At 45.0% G+C, this 21,279-nt stretch overlaps 1 protein-coding gene across 2 annotated transcripts in view; it reads right to left on the bottom strand.

Annotated features, from left to right (window-relative positions):
* Window positions 1-21,279, bottom strand: part of LAMP3 (lysosomal associated membrane protein 3) — a 74,202-nt gene that overhangs the window by 50,158 nt on the left and 2,765 nt on the right. For both annotated transcript variants that reach the window (XM_068279310.1, XM_068279309.1), the window contains exon 2: window positions 7,844-8,178. In XM_068279310.1, the coding sequence (XP_068135411.1) occupies window positions 7,844-8,178 (335 nt within the window). The remainder of the gene's footprint in view (window positions 1-7,843; window positions 8,179-21,279) is intronic.

A 21,279-nucleotide genomic window follows, 5' to 3' on the forward strand; every position in this document is an offset into this window, starting at 1 on the left:
GCTCCCTGTCTCCACCAGCGAGGCCAAGGATGGTGGTGTCATCTGCAAATTTACGGACCTTGACAGAGTCAGTGGATGAGGAACGTTCGTGTACAGGGAAAACAGTCCACACCCTTGTAGGGCCCCCGTGTTGGTGGTTCTTTCCTGAGAGTTGCCGAGTTTTACTAGTTGTGTCCTATTGGTGAGGAAGTCTTTAATCCAAGCACATAGAGTGGGGTCGAGACCAAGTTGAGCGAGGTTGTCGTGTAGGATGACCTGGTAGATGGTATTAAAGGCAGAACTGAAGTCAAGGAAGAGGATCCTTGCATAGGGGTCAGGTCTGTCCAGGTGTTCCATGATGTAAGCCAGACTGGTGTTAATGGCATCATTGTGGACCTGTTTGCTCTGTAAGCAAATTGGAGTGAGCTTCAGGCGGGCATCGGTGGATCCTTTCAGGTAGGTGAGGACCAGTCTCTCAAAAGTTTTCATAATGGTGGGAGTTAGGGCAACAGGTCTGTAGTTATTTAGATCTGACAACCCTGGCTTTTTGGGACAGGAATGATCATGGATTTCTTGAGACAGGCGGGAACCTTGCCTTCTGCTAGTGATATGTTAAATATGGAAGTGAGGACAGGGACCAGCTGGTTTGCGCAGCTTTTCAGGGAGGATGATGACACACCTTCCGGGCCTGAGGGTTTCCTTGGATTGGTCTTCCAGAGGAGCTTCAGGACATCAGCCTCCAGGAACTCTATTGGTGTAGAGGGGATCTGGGCAGGCTGGGTGGATGGAGTGACCCGTGGCATGGATCGCTGGGATGGGTGGGATTGGTTATCTGGGCGCCGGGAGTGGTGGGATTGTTTTTGAATCTGCAGTAGAGATGGCCCGAACGGTTCGACCGCGAACTTATTCACCGTGAACTTCGGTGGTTCGAGTTTGCGGTGAACCGCGAACTATATGTGAGTTCAACCCGCCCCCTATACTACATCATTAGGGCCAACTTTGACCCTCTACATCACAGTCAGCAGACACAGGGTAGCCAATCAGGCTACACTCCCTCCTGGAGCCCCCCCCCCCTTATAAAAGGCAGGCAGCGTCAGCCTTTTCACTCACTCGTGTAGCTGCAGTAATTAGAGAAGGAAGAGAACCTGCTGTAGACATAGGGAAAGCTTAGTTAGGCTCTTGTTAGCCTTGTTATCTTGCTCCTTGCTGATACTTATTGCTAAAAAGCACCCCTCAACAGCTCTTTTGAGAGCTAATGTTGTTCTTGTGATCTATTTTTTTTTTTTTGTGTGTGTGTCCCACAGACACTTGTGTTGCATATACAGCCCTGTCAGTCAGTCGCAGCTGCTGGACCTTGGCCTCTTGGTAATTCCTACTGTGCCACTGCCAGGCCCAGCACATTCAGTGACTACCTGTGTATGTGACAGCTGCACATTTGTAATACCAATCACTGCATACCTACCTGTTCAGTGCACCTACCTACGTGAGTGCACGCAGTGTTATATACCACCAGTCACTGCACCTGTTCACGGTACCTGTGTGTGTGACAGCTGCACATTTGTAATACTAGTCATTGCATAATTGTTCACAGTACCTGTGTGACCGCGCGCTGTTTAATATACCAGTCCGTGCATACCTGTTAACTGCACCTGTGTGACAGCTGCACATTGTATTGTAATACCAGTCACTGCATACCTTTCACTGCACCTGAGTGACTGCACATTGTATAAGTCAAGTCAGTGCATACCTTTCACTTCATCCCCCCCAATATGGGCAAAACAGGCAGAGGCAGGCCACCCGGCAAGTCTGTTCGAGGTCGTGCTGTCGTGATTTCATGCGGCCTTGGACCAAAGTACAGTGTTCAGAAGGCGCGTGCCATCAACCCCCAAGATTGTCAGGATGTAGTTGACTATTTAACACAGAACACCTCAGCTTCCGCACGGAAGTGTGACATATCTTCCTCCTGCTGCTCTGATTCTGGAACCCCACTTAACACTCATTCGGCCGCCACCACCAAAGTGCCATCACCCCAGGGCTCAATGGTGTGGAAATTTTTTTGTGTGTCTGCCTCAGATGAGAGCAATGCCATCTGTACTCTCTGCCACCAAAAATTGAGCCATGGAAAGACCAAGATCCGCGTAGGGACAACTTCCTTACGAAGGCACATGATTACAAAGCACAAACTGCAATGGGATGACCACCTGAGGAAAAGCAGCACACAAAAGCAAAGCCACACACCGCAGTGGAAGATACCAGGCCGCAATTATTTCTCAAAAAAGGTGATACCCAAACTGTACCGTGATGTTGAAAGGCAAGTGGTGTCATCTTTGGCACACATCATTGGGTCAAGGGTCCATCTGACCACGTGGTCTGCAAAGCACGGTCAGGCCTGCCCGAAGACTAAGTCAGTCCCCACACACAGCATTTCTGCCTGCACACCGTGTGACTACCTGCCCCAAGACTAAGTCGCTCTCCACACAGCATCTCTGCCTGCAGGCCGCTTGACTGCCTTCTCCGCCACCACCAACAGGGTCCAGGACTCCAGGCGGATTCCTGAATTTTTAAGGCTGCCGCTATAATAATTTTTCTGGTGCGTGTACATGCCTGTCTAATTTTTCTGGCTGCACTGCGGCTGCAACAACAAAACAAAAGGCATGTACATGTGTCAATTCCCCTTCGTGATCGTTACCTTGCCGCGGTGAAGGGGCTTGCGTATCACAATGAAGCAATGATCGCCGGCTATATGAGTGTCTCTGGGGGGGGGTTCACACCCAAGATGATAAGGTCGTTGCTTTATTGTGGACAGACCAAATTCGATCAGCTGGACAGTCACTGTTGTTCTGTCATTGAGCTCCCTTAGCCCGGCAACCATATGGGCTTGAAAACCGCTATCGCCTGCACTCTGGCCATGGTGCGCACCAGTCCAGCATGGCCGTCACTACACAAACAGCTGTTTGAGGTGCTTTACACAGTGAATTTGGTTTGTCAGTGTGAAGCAATACACTAATTACACAACCTGATTGATGTATACACATGCAAGATGTTTTAACCACTTCTCTACCATGGGGTTTTTCACCTAAAAACCACAGCAATTTTCACATTTAAGGGAGGCAAGGGTTAATGGGCTTAATGGGGGTATAATTTATTTAAAAAAAACATCACTGATGCTGATCAGTCACTAATGGTGTGTTAGTTATCTGAGATCCTCTCACGAGTGATCTCAGTAACTGTAACAGCATAGTGACTGATACAATGTTTACACACATTCTGCATGAATAAGCACTGTCATTGGCTTTGTGAACACATGTTCACATCAGCCAATCACAGACCAGCGGGTGCTCGACGCGTATGCACGTCCGCGTGCACGCGAACGCGAACGCGCACGCGAACGCGATCGCGCACAGCAGGAAAATAAACAGGAGTTGCCTATCTACGCCCCTGTGACTCAGGTGAATTTTAAAGGGGCGTAGATAAGCGTGGCAGAGGTTGTTAAGTGGTTAAAGCACTTTAGGCCTCCAATTTAGCATGCAATGTGATTTTGGTCCTTAAAACGCTGCTGTGCGTCAAATCCAGATTTTTTCCTCTGGACTTTTGGCGTGTATCCCACTCCGCCATGCAAAAACTCAGGTGTTAGACCCCTTGAAACATCTTTTTCATCACTTTTGTGGCCAGCATAAAGGTTTATAGTTTTCAAAGTTTGCCTCCCCATTGAAGTCTATTGTGGTTCATGAAAGTTCGCGCGAACCAAACTTTTGCAGAAGTTCACATTCGAGGTTCGCGAACTGAAAATCGGAGGTTCGAGCCATCTCTGATCTGCAGTAGTACTTGTTGAGTTCCTCAACAAGTTCTCTGCTAGGTGGAGCTTGGAGGGGTTGGGCTTTAAAATTTGTGGTTGCTCTGAGACCCTTCCAGACTTCTCTTGGGCTGATGGACTGGAGGCTAAGACTCAACTTGTTTGCGTAGTTGCGCTTTGCTGCTCTGAACTCCCGAATATGTGTCTTTCTGGCATCTCTGAATTCCTCTTCGGTGCCAGATTTATGAACTTCTTCTTTGTTTTTCTCGGAGCCGTTGCAGCTTACCGTTAAACCAAGGTTTATTATTTGAGAAGACTCTAAAGGTCTTTGTGGGTATACAGGACTCCTCACAGAAGCAGATGAGGGAAGTGACATTCTCAGTCCATTCATCCAGACGGGGCCTCCCATGCCTGAAGTTGTAGCTTAGCTTCTTCTGACCATACTTTGGTGGTTCTGATGGTAGGCTTACTTGTCTCGAGTGGTTTAGGCAGTGATCCAAGTTTCCCAAAGCAGCCCAACAATTGACCTTGTACGCTTGATTGAGGACAGTGTAACAGTGGTCCAGGGTGTTCTCATTTCTGGTGGGACACGTAATGTGCTATCTGTAGCGAGGCAGCTCCAGACGAAGGTTAGCTTTATAGAAGTCACCCAGGATGATGAAGAGGGAGTCTGGGAGGGCTGTCTCCCACTTTTGGATGGAGTCGCTTACTGTGCGTAGGGCAGATTTGGTGTCGGCATCAGGTGGGATGTAGACTCCTACAAGAACAAAGGAGGAGAACTCCTTCGGTGAATACGCTAGCTTGCAGTTGATGAGAAGGAGTACCACATCAGGCGAGTAGCTTTTGTGCAGGATGTTCGTGTTGGTACACCAGGCGGTATTGATAAAGAAGCAGATGCCTCCCCCCTTTTTTTTTTCTTCCAGAGAGAGCGTGGTCTCAAACTGCTCAGAAGAGGTTGTTTCCTGGAAGGAGGAGGGTGTTGTCTGGGATTCTGCCATTCAGCCACGTCTCAGTAAAGTAGAGGACCAGGGTGTTGCTGCTGATCGGGTTTTTGCTGCAGAGTAGAATATGAAGTTCATCCAGCTTGTTTGGGAGTGAGCGGATGTTGGTCAGGAGGATAGCAGGGATGGGTGAATGCAGGCCCTTTCTTTTAAGTCTCTCTAGTGCGCCAGCCCTTCTCCCTCTGTGGCGGGTTTTTATGGGGGGCCATGTGTACCTGCTGGTGAGGTGTTCCAGGTGGGCCCAAACTGTGTCCCACAGGGATGCTACGTGAGCTTTAGTGCTGCAAGTATGGGCCTCCCTTTCCAGGAACTCAGCTCTGGAGTAGGTGATGGTGCGTCTCACTGGTGGGTGGTGAGGCATCTACAGGGCCATGGAACAGACGCAGCAAAGCAGGGGTTGTTGGGTGAGGTAGAGGTTAAGTGCCCCCCAGGGTGCTACTGTGAGGTGCAGGTGGCCAATATTTGCATGCTAGGTACAGAGGTTCAAGTGCAGCCAGGTTATCAAAGGGAAGCAGAGCAGGGGCAGTTAAGCAGAGAAAGATGGAATAGCTGGGTTCCCAAGTTTATACTGGATTAAAGAGAAAGAGTCCTTGTGTGGGGGAGGACTGTTTGACTGTTTACTAGTTCAAGAACTGAGGCAGCAGGGCCCAGCAACATCACCATTAACAGTTCAGTGCATTTACTCACTGTTATGCAGATCCAGGGACTCGGGATCTGAATGTCCAGCTGGAAGCTGAGAGAGCAGGTAGTTGGAGGCCTTGTGATTGCCACCTGGTTGGGCGTGCGGTGGTCGGGCCAGAGCCAGGGAACCCCTCGAGTGTGCAGCAGTGATGGTCTGGCTGGAGGCTGGTCCGGTGATTCCTGCCTTGTCCGGCTCCTGTAGTAGCAGCAGTGGAGCGGGAGAGTGGCAGAGCTTTTGCCGCAGAGCTGAGGAGGAGGCAGGACCAGTGGCAGAGGGTGACATGAGTTGTGGTCTCCACGTGGTTGGGTCAGGAGTTTGCAGCCAGAGCCAGGGAGCCGCTCAGGTTTGCAGCAGCAGATGTTTGGCTTTCATACAGGAGGAGAGGCTGGTCCGGTGATGCGGCTAGTCCTGTAGCTGCGGCAGTAGAGCGGGAAACATTCGCCGCAGAGCTGAGGAGGAGGCAGGACCAGTTGCGGAGAGTGCCGTGAGATGTGGGTCGGGACGCTGAGGAGGAACAGCAGGGCCTGTGCAGAAGCCAGGATCAGCGGGTGGCTGACCTGGTTTCAAACTGGTAGTGCAGTGCTGCAGGCCGCAATAACGAGGGGGGGGGGGGGGGGAGACTTGCAGAAGAAAACTAAGGCTAATCTTAGACCTAACCTCCACTGAGTTTTAAAGCAAAAAAACATATGCTAAAAGCAAACAAAAGCCAAAACAGCGCTAAACATATGCCAAAACAATGCTAACAGCCTAAAAACAGAATAAAAACTAGAATTGTGCAGGAGCCGATGTGACCGAGGCTGCCAGGTAGGCGCCATCTTAGGAGTAGATGCTAAGAGCAACTTAATAGTGCCAGGACTAACCAGGCGCCTCTGTGACCACTGGCTCAGTCACTAAACAAAGGTCAGGATTAGAAGCCAGGGACTACACTCTCCTTATATTTATTCTTGAAATATGTAACATTTTAATCTTTTTTTACCTTCTTTAAATAATACATTAAAGCAGACCTGAACTCAGAACTCCTCTCTGCTCTAAAAGATACAAAACAGCATAAAAACCTTTAAACAAAAAACATGTATTTGTAACAGCGGATACAATTCCTGCAATAAATCTGCACTGTTTCTACTTCCTGATTCATGGAAGCAGGCATAATGATTACAGCCTGTGCTTTCCAATGGGCTCATCTGCTTATCTGCCATAGGCAGTCATGTGACACACGGGGGGAGATCAAATTACAACTAGTGATTAGACACAAATGAGGGGGAATTACACAGGCTAAACTCTCTAAATACACACAGGGTATATTTCTGTTATGTTTTTCTTGTGTCCTGTGCAAGAGTTCAAATGTTGATGCATAAAAAGCTGTATAAGTGTCCTTCCATTTCTTGCCTGACCTACCATATTTTTCTCTTTTTTACTCTCTTTTTGGTCTCAGACTCCCTGTAGCAGGAACAAAATGCAATGGAATAGGAAAGAGGCGATGTACATTATCAGTGTGTTTTTTCACATACAGTGAAGTACAGTCAATGAAAAGTGTGCTTCACTGTTACCGCGTGTGTTTTGCAGTAACGCACTGTATGCTTTGCATTACAATGCAGCACACTGTTATACTGCAATGCACTATGTGCGTCACTGTAAGTGGTGTACAAAGCAGCTGTTATTCTGTCCTGCAATGCATCACTGTGAATGTAGCCTTTAAAGGGAACCAAGTGCCACTTTTTTCTTGCATTTTTCCTAGTTTCTAATAGCTATAGAAGCTGCCATGTTCCCCCCTCCCCTTCTAGCTGCCCATTATTTATTCAGGGGAAGATGTGAAGATAACATCTGTGGCTTCTCTAAACTCTTTGAAGCATAGTGTTCTATTTATCCCCCCCCCACCACCACCACTGATGAAAGCTTTTCTTTGCTAATGTGTGCAATAAAATAATTACATCTGTCGAAACCTGCCTGAACTTTCTGTGATGGCAGGCCTCACAAGTAGTATAATAAAGGCCTTCTGTACACTTTTAAATGTAAACAAAGGTAAAATTAAAGGGTGTTTTTTTTAACAATGAGCCACATTGTTGGCATGTATTTTTTGAGATGCTCTGGGTGCTAAAAATGGTGCTTGGTTCATTTAAAAGTAAATCTGAGTTATGAGTAGTATGAAGAATGCTATTTTTGTTCCGTTTTAAGTCACACCTGGAGTGAGTATGCAGCCAGTGGAGGCCACCTCCGATCTCCTGCATACTAATTCTTCTGAAATGTTTCTCTATTTTGTGTTCTGGTCTCCTGCTGAGTACGGAGGACAAAAGGTTTTAGCACCGCTTATATTACAAAAATGCACATGCAGGACCATTGATCATCTAATAAAGTGAATAGGGATACATTTGGCTCTATGGTCCATCTTACCTTTGTTGCATTCTGCACTTCAAGTTCCAGACCCATTTCTGCAATTATGCATAGCCCTTTTTCATTGCCAACTTTGTAAGTGCCACTTTGCGGTGGTGAGGGGTTTGGTGGCAGGGATGGTGTTTTATGTGTCGGTGGAGGTGATGTGGTATTGGAGGTTCCAGGGGTAGTTACGTTAGAAGTTGTGTGTATTGTGTTAGCAGTTGTATGTGTTGTATTAGTTGTAGGTGGTGCTGTGGTAGTGGTTGTTGTGATACTTTTTTTGTTGGATGGTATTGATGCTTTACTTGGTGTAGTAGTAGATGGTCCTGCATATGTGTTGATAACAAGCAGCCCTAAAAACAAAATAAATAAAGTTTAAGATAAAGTACCCAAGGTGGTTAACAGAATAGTTCTAGTTAAAATGTTACTGTATATAATCTACATCAGCAATACCATTTTATTGACTTTGGTTCTGTTTGCTACAATCTTTGTGTTACGTTGCTTTGTAATGCAATGCACAGTCATCATGATCAATTGCAAATGCTTCTGCTGTCCAAACACAATTGCACCGCGGTTGCACATTGCACAGCAACAGGGAAGTGAGAATCATTTATGGATCTTCAATGCCAGGCACTAGTGTTAGCTAAAAAGTCTGAAACTGGTCAATGGAATTGGCGCTTCTGCAAGTGTTGAAGTGACACTGAAGTGAAAAAACTTATGATATAATGAATTGTATGTGTAGTACGGTTAAATAAAGTGAAGCTCCAGACTAAAAATCGACTCAGCAGCACTGAAAAGGCCTGGTGTTTCTTTAACAGTTTCACATAACATAATGGGATTTCTGATGTTGTTGTTCTCGTTCTGCTGTTTTAGTGCAATTTTTTTTTTTACATTTTGAATTTGACATTTGAAGCCTAGCGCATGCAGCTGGGAGGGGTTATCAGGACACAGGACAGTTGGAACTGTGTCTTATGATCCCTGTCACTTCCTTTCAACCAAGAAGATGGCTGCCCCTATGACAAAGATGGCAGCCCCCACGAATCACAAACATTTGCCTCTTCTTTTAAAACAGGGTGGGTAAAAAATTATATTACCTATCTATTCTAATTAACATAACTAATGTAACTTAATGACAGAATGTTTGTTTAGGCTGAAGTTCCCCTTTAACCTCCTTGGCGGTAATCCCGCGCTAGGGTTGGGGCGGAAAACCGTTGGCTAAGAGCGGTAATCCCGATCTCTGCTCGGGGTAGTCGCTGGAGGCTGTGTACAGAGCAATGCGCACAGCGGGTGTTTCTACATACCTCCCGGGGGATTCCGACGTCAGCTGCCATTCTTCTTCCTCTCCTCCAGGGATCTGTTTACTACTGGTGAGATCAACGGCTGTTGTCATGACGACAGCCGGCAATTTCACTTTAGAGTTGCAGCGCCACCTGGAGGATGGACCCAGGGGGTGATTTTAAACTGCTGCAGATCTCCCTGGCAGCATGATTTTTTTCAGGTTTTAGAGTCTGAAAGGATGCAAAAAAATTGCATCGCTTTTAGACCCTAAAATCCAGAAAGAATCATAGCGCCAAGGGGGTTAATAGAACATTAGTAGCAGAAAGAAAGAAGAAAAAGTCTCTCATATTTTTATTTTCAGTTATATAGCTGTTTTTCTACAACATTGCATCATACTCTAATATTAGCATTTTACAAATTACACTCTGTAATTTAAATGAGGAAACAGAGCAGAGCTAATGACCCTTTGAACTTCCCTGCAGAAAAACCTTAAAAAAAAAAAAAAAGAAACAGTGAGAGACAGGTTGAGATAGATTCTTCAGAAAGAAGCACTGCTCTCTAACTAAATTAGTTGGAGAACTCAGAGAAGCTCTTTTGCATAGATAACAAGTGAAGTTTCTTAACTGTTCCTGTACTGGAAACAAAAGGAGACTGATCTGTGCTACTAATGTTCTATTTCTTAGCTGTACTACACATACAAATCATTATATCATAAGTTTATTTTCACTTCAGATTCCCTTTAACCACTTCGGGACCGGCCGCCTAACCCTACTTAAGGACCAGGGCAATTTGCATGGGGGGGGGGCGTTTGGGGGGGTTGGGTGGCCGGATCCCATCTGTGGCTGGCTGGGCATGGTGTCCCCCATGGAGGCAGGTGTCCCCCCTGTAGCTGGCAGCTTTCACTCACCTTCCAGGCTCCAGCGATGAGCCGCAGTAGCCACCTCTTCTCCAGCCGGCTTCTCCGCTCCTAATGACGCTCAGGTCCGGGTCACGGCTTGATGACGTCATCAAGCCGGGACCCGGCGCTGACGTCAGACGGAGCAGAGATGCCAGCAAAAGCAGAGGGAGGCGCCGATCGTCGCTGGAATGGCAGGGAGGTGAGTGGATTCTCTTCTTTCCCCCCTGCCGCCGCCGCTGTCAAAGTGATCACTACGATCCGACGGCGATCGTAGTGATCACGTGATCAGCAGCCATACGCGATGACTGCTGATCACTGTCATATGACAGCTTAACCACTTGAGGACCATGGGCTTTACCCCCCTTAAGGACCAGACCCTTTTTTTCCATTCAGACCACTGCAGCTTTCACGGTATATTGCTCGCTCATACAACCTACCACCTAATGAATTTTGGCTCCTTTTCTTGTCACTAATAAAGCTTTCTTTTGGTGCTATTTGATTGCTGCTGCGATTTTTACTTTTTATTATATTTATCAAAAAAGACATGAATTTTGTCAAAAAAATTATTTTTTTAAACTTTCTGTGCTGACATCTTTCAAATAAAGTAAAATTTCTGTATACATGCAGCATGAAAAATATGGACAAACATGTTTTTGATTAAAAAAAACCCCCATTCAGCCTATATTTATTGGTTTGGGTAAAAGTTATAGCGTTTACAAACTGGTGCAAAAAGTGAATTTTCCCATTTTCAAGCATCTCTGACTTTTCTGACCACCTGACATGTTTCATGAGGGGTTAGAATTCCAGGATAGTATAAATACCCCCCAAATTACCCCATTGTGGAAAGAAGACATCCCAAAGTATTCACTGAGAGGTTTAGTGAGTTCATAGAAGATATTATTTTTTGTCACAAGTTAGCGGAAAATGACACTTTGTGAAAAAAAAAAGTTTCCATTTCTTCTAACTTGCGACAAAAAAAAAAAAAAAATAAATCTGCCACGGACTCACCATGTCCCTCTCTGAATACCTTGAAGTGTCTACTTTCCAAAATGGGGTCATTTGTGGGGTGTGTTTACTGTCCTGGCATTTTGGGGGTGCCTAATTGTAAGCACCCCTGTAAAGCCTAAAGGTGCTCATTGGACTTTGGACCCCTTAGCGCAGTAAGGCTGCAAAAAAATGCCACACATGTGGTATTTCCGTACTCAGGAGAAGTAGTATAATGTGTTTTGGGGTGTATTTTTACACATACCCATGCTGGGTGGGAGAAATATCTCTGTAAATGACAATTTTTTGATTTTTTTTACACACAATTGTCCATTTACAGAGATCTTTCTCCCACTCAGCATTGGTATGTGTAAAGATACACCCCAAAACACATTATACTACTTCTCCCGAGTACGGCAATACCACATGTGTGGCACTTTTTTGCACCCTAACTGCGCTAAGGGGCCCAAAGTCCAATGAGTACCTTTAGGATTTCACAGGTCATTTTGCGACATTTGGTTTCGAGACTACTCCTCACGATTTAGGGCCCCTAAAATGCCAGGGCAGTATAGGAACCCCACAAATGACTCCATTTTAGAAAGAAGACACCCAAAGGTATTCCGTTAGGAGTATGATGAGTTCATAGAAGATTTTATTTTTTGTCACAAGTTAGCAGAAATTGATTTGTATTGTTTTTTTTCACAAAGTGTCACTTTCCGCTAACTTGTGACAGAAAATAAAATCTTCTATGAACTCACCATAGTCCTAAAAGAATACCTTGGGGTGTCTTCTTTCTAAAATGGGGTCATTTGTGGGGTTCCATTACTGCCCTGGCATTTTAGGGGCCCTAAACCATGAGGAGTAGTCTGGAAATCAAATGCTGCAAAATGACCGGTGAAATCCTAAAGGTACTCATTGGACTTTGGGCCCCTTAGCACAGTTAGGGTGCAAAAAAGTGCCACACATGTGGTATCGCCGTACTCAGGAGAAGTAGTATAATGTGTTTTTGGGTGTATTTTTACACATACCCATGCTGGGTGGGAGAAATATCTCTGTAAATGACAATTTTTTGATTTTTTTTACACACAATTGTCCATTTACAGAGTTATTTCTCCCACCCAGCATGGGTATGTGTAAAAATACACCCCAAAACACATTGTACTACTTCTCCCGAGTACGGCGATACCACATGTGTGGCACTTTTTTGCACCCTAACTGCGCTAAGGGGCCCAAAGTCCAATGAGTACCTTTAGGATTTCACAGGTCATTTTGCGAAATTTGATTTCCAGACTACTCCTCACGGTTTAGGGCCCCTAAAATGCCAGGGCAGTATAGGAACCCCACAAATGACCCCATTTTAGATAGAAGACACCCCAAGGTATTCTGTTAGGACTATGGTGAGTTTAGAAGATTTTATTTATTGTCACAAGTTAGCGGAAAATCTTCTATGAACTCACCATACTCCTAACAGAGTACCTTGGTATGTCTTCTTTCTAAAATGGGGTCATTTGTGGGGTTCCTATACTGCCCTGCCATTTTAGGGGCCCTAAACCGTGAGGAGTAGTCTGGAAATCAAATGCCACAAAATGACCTGTGAAATCCTAAAGGTACTCATTGGACTTTGGGCCCCTTAGTGCAGTTAGGGTGCAAAAAAGTGCCACACATGTGGTATCGCCGTACTCGGGAGAAGTAGTACAATGTGTTTTGGGGTGTAATTTTACACATAACCATGCTGTGTGGGAGAAATATCTCTGTAAATGGACAATTGTGTGTAAAAAAATCAAAAGATTGTCATTTACAGAGGTATTTCTCCCACCCAGCATGGTTATGTGTAAAAATACACCCCAAAACACATTGTACTACTTCTCCCGAGTACGGGGATACCACATGTGTGGCACTTTTTTGCACTTTAACTGCGCTAAGGGGCCCAGAGTCCAATGAGTACCTTTAGGCTTTACAGGGGTGCTCAAAATTTAGCACCCCACCCACTTGCCAGGACAGTTAACAAACCCCACAAATGACCCCATTTTGGAAAGAATACACAACAAGGTATTCCATGAGGGGAATGGTGAGGTCATTGAAAATTTTATTTTTTGTCACAAGTTAACGGAAAATGACACTTTGTAAAAAAAAATAAAAAAAAATTCTGCTAACTTGTGACAAAAACTAAAAATCTTCTATGAACTCACCGTGCACCTCACATAATACTTTAGGGTGTCCTCTTTCCAAAATGGGGTCATTTGTGGAGTCTGTCCTGGCATTTTAGGGGCTCTGCAATCATTACATGAATGGCCAGTATTAGGAGGGTGAGCCACCAACTTATGTGACTCAGAACTTTAGTATACAGCATTATGCCTGTAGTATACAGCAATATGCCTGCCAATAGAGATGACTCTGTGTGGCATTAAAGTATCATCATAGGCCCAAAGTAAATCACATATAAACCGGGGGTGTCCACACTCAAGGGAAATTCAAACATGCCGTCTTATATCGCCAACCCAGGACAGATCAGCAATATCAAGCATGGAAACCGATCCTTCTTCCGACTTTTATGCTTACCTGTTTGTTTGGTTTTCAAGCTTACCTCTCCTCCCCCTGGGACAATGTGCGAAATACCACTGAGTGTGTGCCTACTCCTGTGTCTGGAGTTCCCTAGGTTCTAATAGTGTACCTGCTCGTGGTACCTCTCAAAGCACTCCCCTAGGCATAGGCCAGGCTGGTCAGGACATTTGGGACAATAAAAACTGGTGTCAGTCCTTCTTCTAGCACTGCTGCAGACACGACAACGTTTTCTTTGGATGCGTTGACCTGGGGCACTCGGAAGCTGATAGGCGTAATGCCTTCCATGCATAGAATGATCTGTTCCTGAAATTGAAGGAAAGATCCAGTTCTCCCAGCCTTACTGTAGAGAACAAAGCTGTTGTATACTGCCAATTGAATCAGATAAAAAGACACTTTCTTATACCAGCGTCTTGTTTTCCGGGAAATTAAATAGGGCGCTAACCTCTGGTCATTGAAGTCCACCCCTCCCATGTTGACATTATATTCGTGGGCGACAAGGGGCTTTTCAATGACCTCAGTTGCCCATTGAATTTGGACTGTCGTGTCTGTGTGAATGGTGGACAGAAAGTAAACGTCCCTCTTGTCCCTCCATTTCACCGTGAGCAGGTCGTCAGTACGCAAGGCGGCCCTCTGCCCCCGTTCAAGTCTGGTGGTAACGAGCCGTTGGGGGAAGCCCTGGCGACTAGGCCGCGCAGTGCCACAGCATCGGATTTCTTCTAACTTTAAGTGCTGATAGAGGGCCACACTTGTGTAATAGTTGTCCACATAAAGATGGTACCCCTTCTGGAACAAGGGTGACACCAAGTCCCACACAACCTTTCCACTGCTCCCCAGGTAGTCAGGGCATCCGACCGGCTCCAATTTTGAGTCTTTTCCCTCATAGACCCTAAAACGACATGTGTAGCCTGTGGCCCTTTCACAGAGCTTATACTGTTTCACCCCATACCGGGCGCGCTTGCTTGGGATGTACTGTTTGATGGTTTAATGCCAAGGCGCCCGGTAAAGCGTAAGAGGGACGCGTCTACGCAGATGTTCTGTTCAGGGGTATAAGCATCTGCAAATGTTGATGACAGGTGGTCTATGTGGGGCCGAATTTTGTGGAGCCGGTCATAAGCAGGGTGGTCCTTTTTATGACAGGTTTTGTCGTCGTTTAAGTGCAGGAAGCACAGGATGGACTCAAATCGTGTCCTGGACATGGCAGCAGAGTACAAGGGAACATGATGTACTGGGTTCGTAGACCAATACGACCGCAATACATTCTGTTTCATTAGTCCCAAGTGAAGGATAAGGGCCAAAAAGATTTTAATGTCGGAAACTTGGACTGGTTTCCACCGGAAAGGCTGGGCATAGCTGCTCTCCGAGTGCTCGGTGATGTGTGGTTTTACGGTTGGTCTCAACCACAATTAAGTCCAAGAGAATATGGGTGATGAACAGCTGCAAAAAGTCTAGGGCCGTTCCTAGATGAGCTGTCGCCACCTGGACTCCAGTGGGGTCTCAGAGGCAATTAAACAATCACGGGACAATCAAATAGAATTGCATCACAATCTAATACAATCGCAGCACAATCGAATACAATCACAGCACAGTCAAATACAATGCACTCAGACGGTGTTTAGGGGGGGGTCTGAGGGCGATTTGAGGGGGTGGGGGGTTGATCAGGAGCCCGCACGGGGCAGACTGAGTCCTGATCTGATGAGAGGCAGACACAGGGGGTTACTGATCGAATATCAGTTAGTGATTGCTTGGGAGGACAGATGTAAACAATGCGCAGGGGATGTAATCAGGGGGGGGGGGGTCTGAGGGCAATCGCGGGTCTGGGCAGGTGATCGGTTGTCCCCGCGGGGCAGTTAGGGTCTGCTCTGATGGGTGGGGGTGCTGAGGGGTGATGGACAGGTGATCAGAGGGGGATCAGAGGGGGATCAGGGGGTAAGGTAGCTGTATACAGATGTATACAGTATACAGGGGGGTAGTCTGGGGTCTGGGGGTGATCTAAAGGTAGGGGGGGGAATCAGGGGTGATTAGGAGGCAGTTAGGGACCTAATCTAAGGGATAGCGTTGATAGTGGTGGGGGGGGGTTTAGAGGGGTGCAAGGGTGCTGGCAGGGGTCTGCTGGGGTGATCAGGGGGGGTCTGAAGGCTGGGGTGGGAGATCAGGGGGGCTGTGGGCAAAACAAAGCAATGTGTTGTGTATACTCAGCACTTTGTTTATCTAACAAAGTGCCTTATACGCATTGATAGGCGGATATTTAGATTCCTCCGCTCGCCGGTGCTGCTAATTGGCCGGCGAGCTGGAGGCTAAATGTCCGGCTATCGATCCCCGGCGGAGGATCATGTCACGGATGACGCGATCGATCCGCCCATGCCCATACAAGGTCCGCCGCCATTTGTACATGCGGCGGTCCTTGCGGGATCCACTTTCCGGCCGCCCCTGTGCAGTGGGCGGTCGGTAAGTGGTTAATCTCCCCCTCCGGGTGCGCAGGATCGCGTCGGGACGGTTTGTTAGCACTGACGTTGAATCAACGTCCAGTCATAACAATAGCACCACCTGCTGGACGTTGATTCAATGTACCTGGTCCGCAAGTGGTTAAGGTAGCCATACAAAATACAGTATCGTTTGCTCGATTAGACAATCAATTGAAATAAATTTTAACATTTGCCATCAATATTACATCAATATTAAGTGCTACAATCAATCAAAAGATTGATCCGCAATTGTTATATTGATTAAAAATAAAAGTGAGTGATAAGTGAAAACAGTATGGCCAGCCTTAGGCCTGGAACCCACTAGGAGCACTTTTCTGAGCGCTTTGTGATTTGAAAAGCTCTTGCTAATGTTATGCTATGGGTGTGATCCCACTTGAGCTATGTGATTTTATAAAAATTTCCCCATAGCATTGCATTAGCAAGAGCTTTTTCAAATCACTAGCGCTTAGAAAAGGCTGCTAGTGGGTTTGAGCCCTAGAGCTGTTTCTCAGGGATACACCCACAGATATGGTTAAACAGTTGGTCACAATAGACTAAGAGAATGAATTTTCATGTCTTTGCCCACCATCCTTACATATGGAATGGAAAGATTTTTTTCTGTATTTTCAATGAAAGCAATGATGTAAATAATTTTGGTTCTAATGCTTTACTATATTGGTAATATCACTACAGTTCTCCTTCTTCTGTAAGCCGATTCATTACTTCCACAGCAGGCACTTCCAATAAAGAGAACCTGAGGTGGATCTTCGGGGGCAGATGGGACATAGAGGCATGTTCTCTACCTAATGATATGACTGTGTTCCCCAACAGCCGCTCTCTGCCCCCCCCCCCCCACTATAGCCTCCTGAGTTTAGTGACAATATTTGTCGCTAACTCGGAGGTAAACACAGGGGAGAGGAATTACCTGTTCAAAATGCCTGCCAGGGGTGTTCCTGCAGGGTTTCCTGAGCTGCCATTGGGCAGCTCTCTCCCTGGCCACGCCTCCTGCCGCTCCCCTGCCTCCCTGCATGCTATGAGAGACCCACAGTCTCTCAGTGCAGCGTCATGACCCAGAGGTCATGAAAGTGAAAGTGGGCCAGTGCAGCCCACAGGAGCGGTGGTGAGCCGGCGGTTTTCACGGCTACCTGATCTGCTCAGCCCCGTGGATCAGGTAGACTACTTTATTTTCATTTTTTGAGCCCACCTCTGGATCTCTTTAAAGGACAACTGAAGTGAGAGGAACATGGAGGCTGCTATTTTATTTCCTATAAAACAATCCCAGTTGCCTGCCATACTGCTGATCTCTCATGCATCAGTAGTGTCTGAATCACACACCTGAAACAAGCATGCAGCAAATGCAGTTAAACTTAAGTCAAATCTGCATGTTTGTCCAGGGTCTATGACTAAAAGTATTAGAAGCAGAGGACAGGACAACTAGGCAATTTACATTGTTCAAAAGGAAATAAATATGGCATCTTCCATATCCCTCCCACTTCAGTTGTCTTATGAAGGACATCAGTTAAAATAATAAATAAAAACTGGAAAATAAAGCCTGCTGAGAGCAAAATGACACGTTCCTTATGTGTTGAGGTAGTAGCTTTCATCCCTGATGACAGCCATAGGCTCTTGCAGTATGATCCTGTCCAGAGATTGTCACAGTATTTTCCAAATCTTGCCACCAAACCATTCTGATGCATTTCTTCTAGTGCAGAGTGTAAGGACTAGTGGCCAGAAGTGGAGCTTACTTGTGCCAGAGTATGCAGCTGGAATCAGAGGTAACATAGAATGATCAGAGGATGTGTTAGTACTGATACTACTGCAGAGGTTATTATGCATTTATAGTACTGTAAATAGTGCTAACATCTTCTACAGCCCTTCGCAGGGTACAGACTCAGATCGCTACATATGTCCCTCAGAGGAAATCCTAATCTAATCTCTAAAATAGTTAAAGTCTAATGTTCCTACCTTAGTCTGAGGTCAATTTGGAGAGAAGAACCATAATTAACTTTCCAGTATGTTTGTGGAATGTGGGAGAAAACTGTGGTGTCTGGAGAAATCCCATGCAAATACATGAAAAACATACATCGAGTGGCAAAAAAATTAGAGACACACTCTAATAACAAGTTGGTCCACTTTTAGCTCTGATCGCAGCTGATATTCTTGTTGGCATGGACTCAACAAGATGCTGATACCATTGCAGAGGAATGTTGGCCCATGCTGACATAATAGCAGCTCTAAGTTGGGTCAGATTGGATGGTGGTGTTTCCAAGCTTTCAATTGATCTTTTGACTTCTTCCCACAAATGCTCTGCAGGATTGAGGTCAGGGGACTAAGCAGACCATGGGAGCGGGTTAAACTCTGTTTGATGTCCCTCAAACCAATTTGAGACCAATCGAGCATAGTGCCAAGGGCCCACAACAGGCGTCTTTTCTCATTTTTCTGTGATACCAAAGGCACTCTTGATGTTTGCTGCTAAAGCCCATCCTTTGCAAAGTCCATCTTGTTGTGCTTTGGTATATGCTTTTTGATGCACCTGCATTGAATTCAATTATAATTTGTCATGTTGTTGCAATTCTGCTGCTGTGCGTGCTTCTAGTCTTTCACCTCTCTCATTCACCAGCCATTTTAGACTAGTACAGTCCTTATTGCTTGAAGTTTTTTTTCTGAACTGCCACTTTCTAAACACCCTAGATACTGTTGGGAGAGAAAATCCTAAAAGAGTTGTTGTTTCAGAGATGCTAGCACAAGCTCTTCTTGTACCAATGATCATCCCTCGTTCAAAGTCAATAAAACCTTCTGTCTTACCCATGTTGACATTAACTTCTGTGATAACTATGTCGCCTGAAGCAGAGCGTTCGTTAGATAAGCATCTTTGCGTTGTTACGTCTCTCCATGTCACTGTTGGACTGGTTTACTTTCAAATCAGGGTTTTCTCTAATTTTTTGGCCACTCAGTATATAAACTCCACACTGTGTTCTAACTGGGAACTAAACGTAGGACTCTAGTGCTAAGAGGCTAGAGTACTAACCATTATACCACCATGTTGCAGTGCAGGTTGTTATAGGTCTTTCTCTACACAAGTTTTCACAAGTATTCATGCCAAAATATTTAGTTAGTTACACCATGTGAATTAATAAAAAAAAATATTCCACTGGAAAGAGCAGAGAAAATTATTTTATATAGCAAAGTTATTGTTCCCCTCCATGTTCAAACTAAATAGAATATTACTTTGGTTTAAACCTTTTGATGGAGCAAATAGTTTCCCTGAACTGTGAAGACCTAGCAGTGTTGTGCACTACCTGATATTAATAACATAATTCATATTTATGTTTTGCTTGTTTTTCTTTTTTGTATTGCTTGAAGCAAATGTTAAAGAGACTCCGTAACAAAAATTGCATCCTGTTTTTTATCATCCTACATGTTCCAAAAGCTATTCTAATGTGTTCTGGCTAACTGCAGCACTTTCTACTAACACAGTCTCTGTAATAAATCAATGTATCTTTCCCCTGTCAGACTTGTCGGCCTGTGTCTGGAAGGCTGCCAAGTTCTTCAGTGTTGTGGTTCTGCTATGAACTCCCCTTTATGCACACTGCCTGTGTGTTATTTAGGATTAGAGCAGCTTCTCTCTTCTCTCTCTTATCTTTTACAAGCTGGATAAATCGTCCTCTGAGCTGGCTGGGCTTTCACATACTGAGGAATTACAAACAAGGGCAAAGCTGTTTGCAGGAAGAAAAGAGCAGCCTGAAACTTGAGTGCATGGGGGAAAGAAACACACAAATGATCTCTTGAGATTCAAAAGGAAGGCTGTATACAGCCTGCTTGTGTATGGATGTATTTTCTATGTGTGGACATACTGTACATCAACCTACTTCCTGTTTTGGTGGCCATTTTGTTTGTTTACAAACAAACTTTTAAAAACTGTTTTTAACCACTTTTAATGCGGCGAGGAGCGGCGAAATTGTGACAGAGGGTAATATGAGATGTCCCCTAACGCACTGGTATGTTTACTTTTGAGTGATTTTAACAATACAGATTCTCTTAAAATCTGGCAGACATTGCAGATGCGACTGGCCCAGCAACACAGGGTGGCCTATAATATCTGACTGCACAGTGATTCATCAGAAGAACATGAGGCAAAACACAATCCAGCTGTCTGTAAAGAATGCTATAAAATGGAAGGAAAATCATTGTGTGACTCTAAGGTTCCTTTCACACTGTGAGAATGTTGTAATAAGATCTCAGTCCAATGGAGATGAAAAGTTGTTTTGTGCAGTAGCTTTGCAGTGTGACCATACAGTAAGGCATACAGTACAATGACAGTATGCCTCACTACCTCTGTATACTTGAACAATGCCCTGAAAAGGCAATGCATCCTGTGCCTTACTCTGATGGAATTAATGTGATGGCCCCATAGGTATTTCATTACAAAACTTGCTTACCCCTCTGCTTCAGGGTAAGCTCACACTTACGCCGGATCCAATAGGTGGACAAACACAGCAGATCTGATGTACAATCTTCTGTGTCCGTCCGTGTAATTGTGGTGTGCATTTGGTTTAATGCCGCCATATAGTTAAAATACGTATAAGTCCACGAGTCCACGTATGAGTATGCACTGGATTTTGCTGCTATCACACAGCAGCCTATTATTGCTGGTCATATGGACAACCATTCCAACGTCGCTTGGCAGGCCTCCCTTCATCCAATCAGGTCTTGTGAATATATAGGCCTTCCCCTGTGTCTATACCTTATGACGCCGGTCTTATAGGTGAATGTCTAAACCTTATGACGCTGATCTTATAGGTGAACCCTATATATATATATATATATATATATATATATATATATATATATATATATATATATATATATATATATATATATATATAAAATATAAGTTTTAACACTCTTGGAAAGTATAATACTGTGTTGTGTAAAATCTGATTTATCAAAAGGTCACTCAAGTTCAGCAAACATTTGTGCCAAGTAAGTGGGAAAGTCATACGTCTGGTAATGTCCTGAGTTTAAATCAGGCTGAGCACTACACAAGTACTGGCCTTTCTGTCCCTATTTTCTTAATCTGTAACAAAACTGGTCCCAAAGTTGCTAAGAGTATTTAACAGTTTAGAAACACAATATAAAAAGAAAAACAAATATATCCAGGGACATGCTGTAACTGTAATAACAGTCATTCTTTGTACTGAGTTCTGCTACTGAAATAATGTAATATAAACTCATCAACAAATACCTCCTATACTGAACACAAAGCATGG

This window comes from Hyperolius riggenbachi, chromosome 4, assembly GCF_040937935.1.
Source record: "Hyperolius riggenbachi isolate aHypRig1 chromosome 4, aHypRig1.pri, whole genome shotgun sequence".
Taxonomy (NCBI): domain Eukaryota; kingdom Metazoa; phylum Chordata; class Amphibia; order Anura; family Hyperoliidae; genus Hyperolius; species Hyperolius riggenbachi.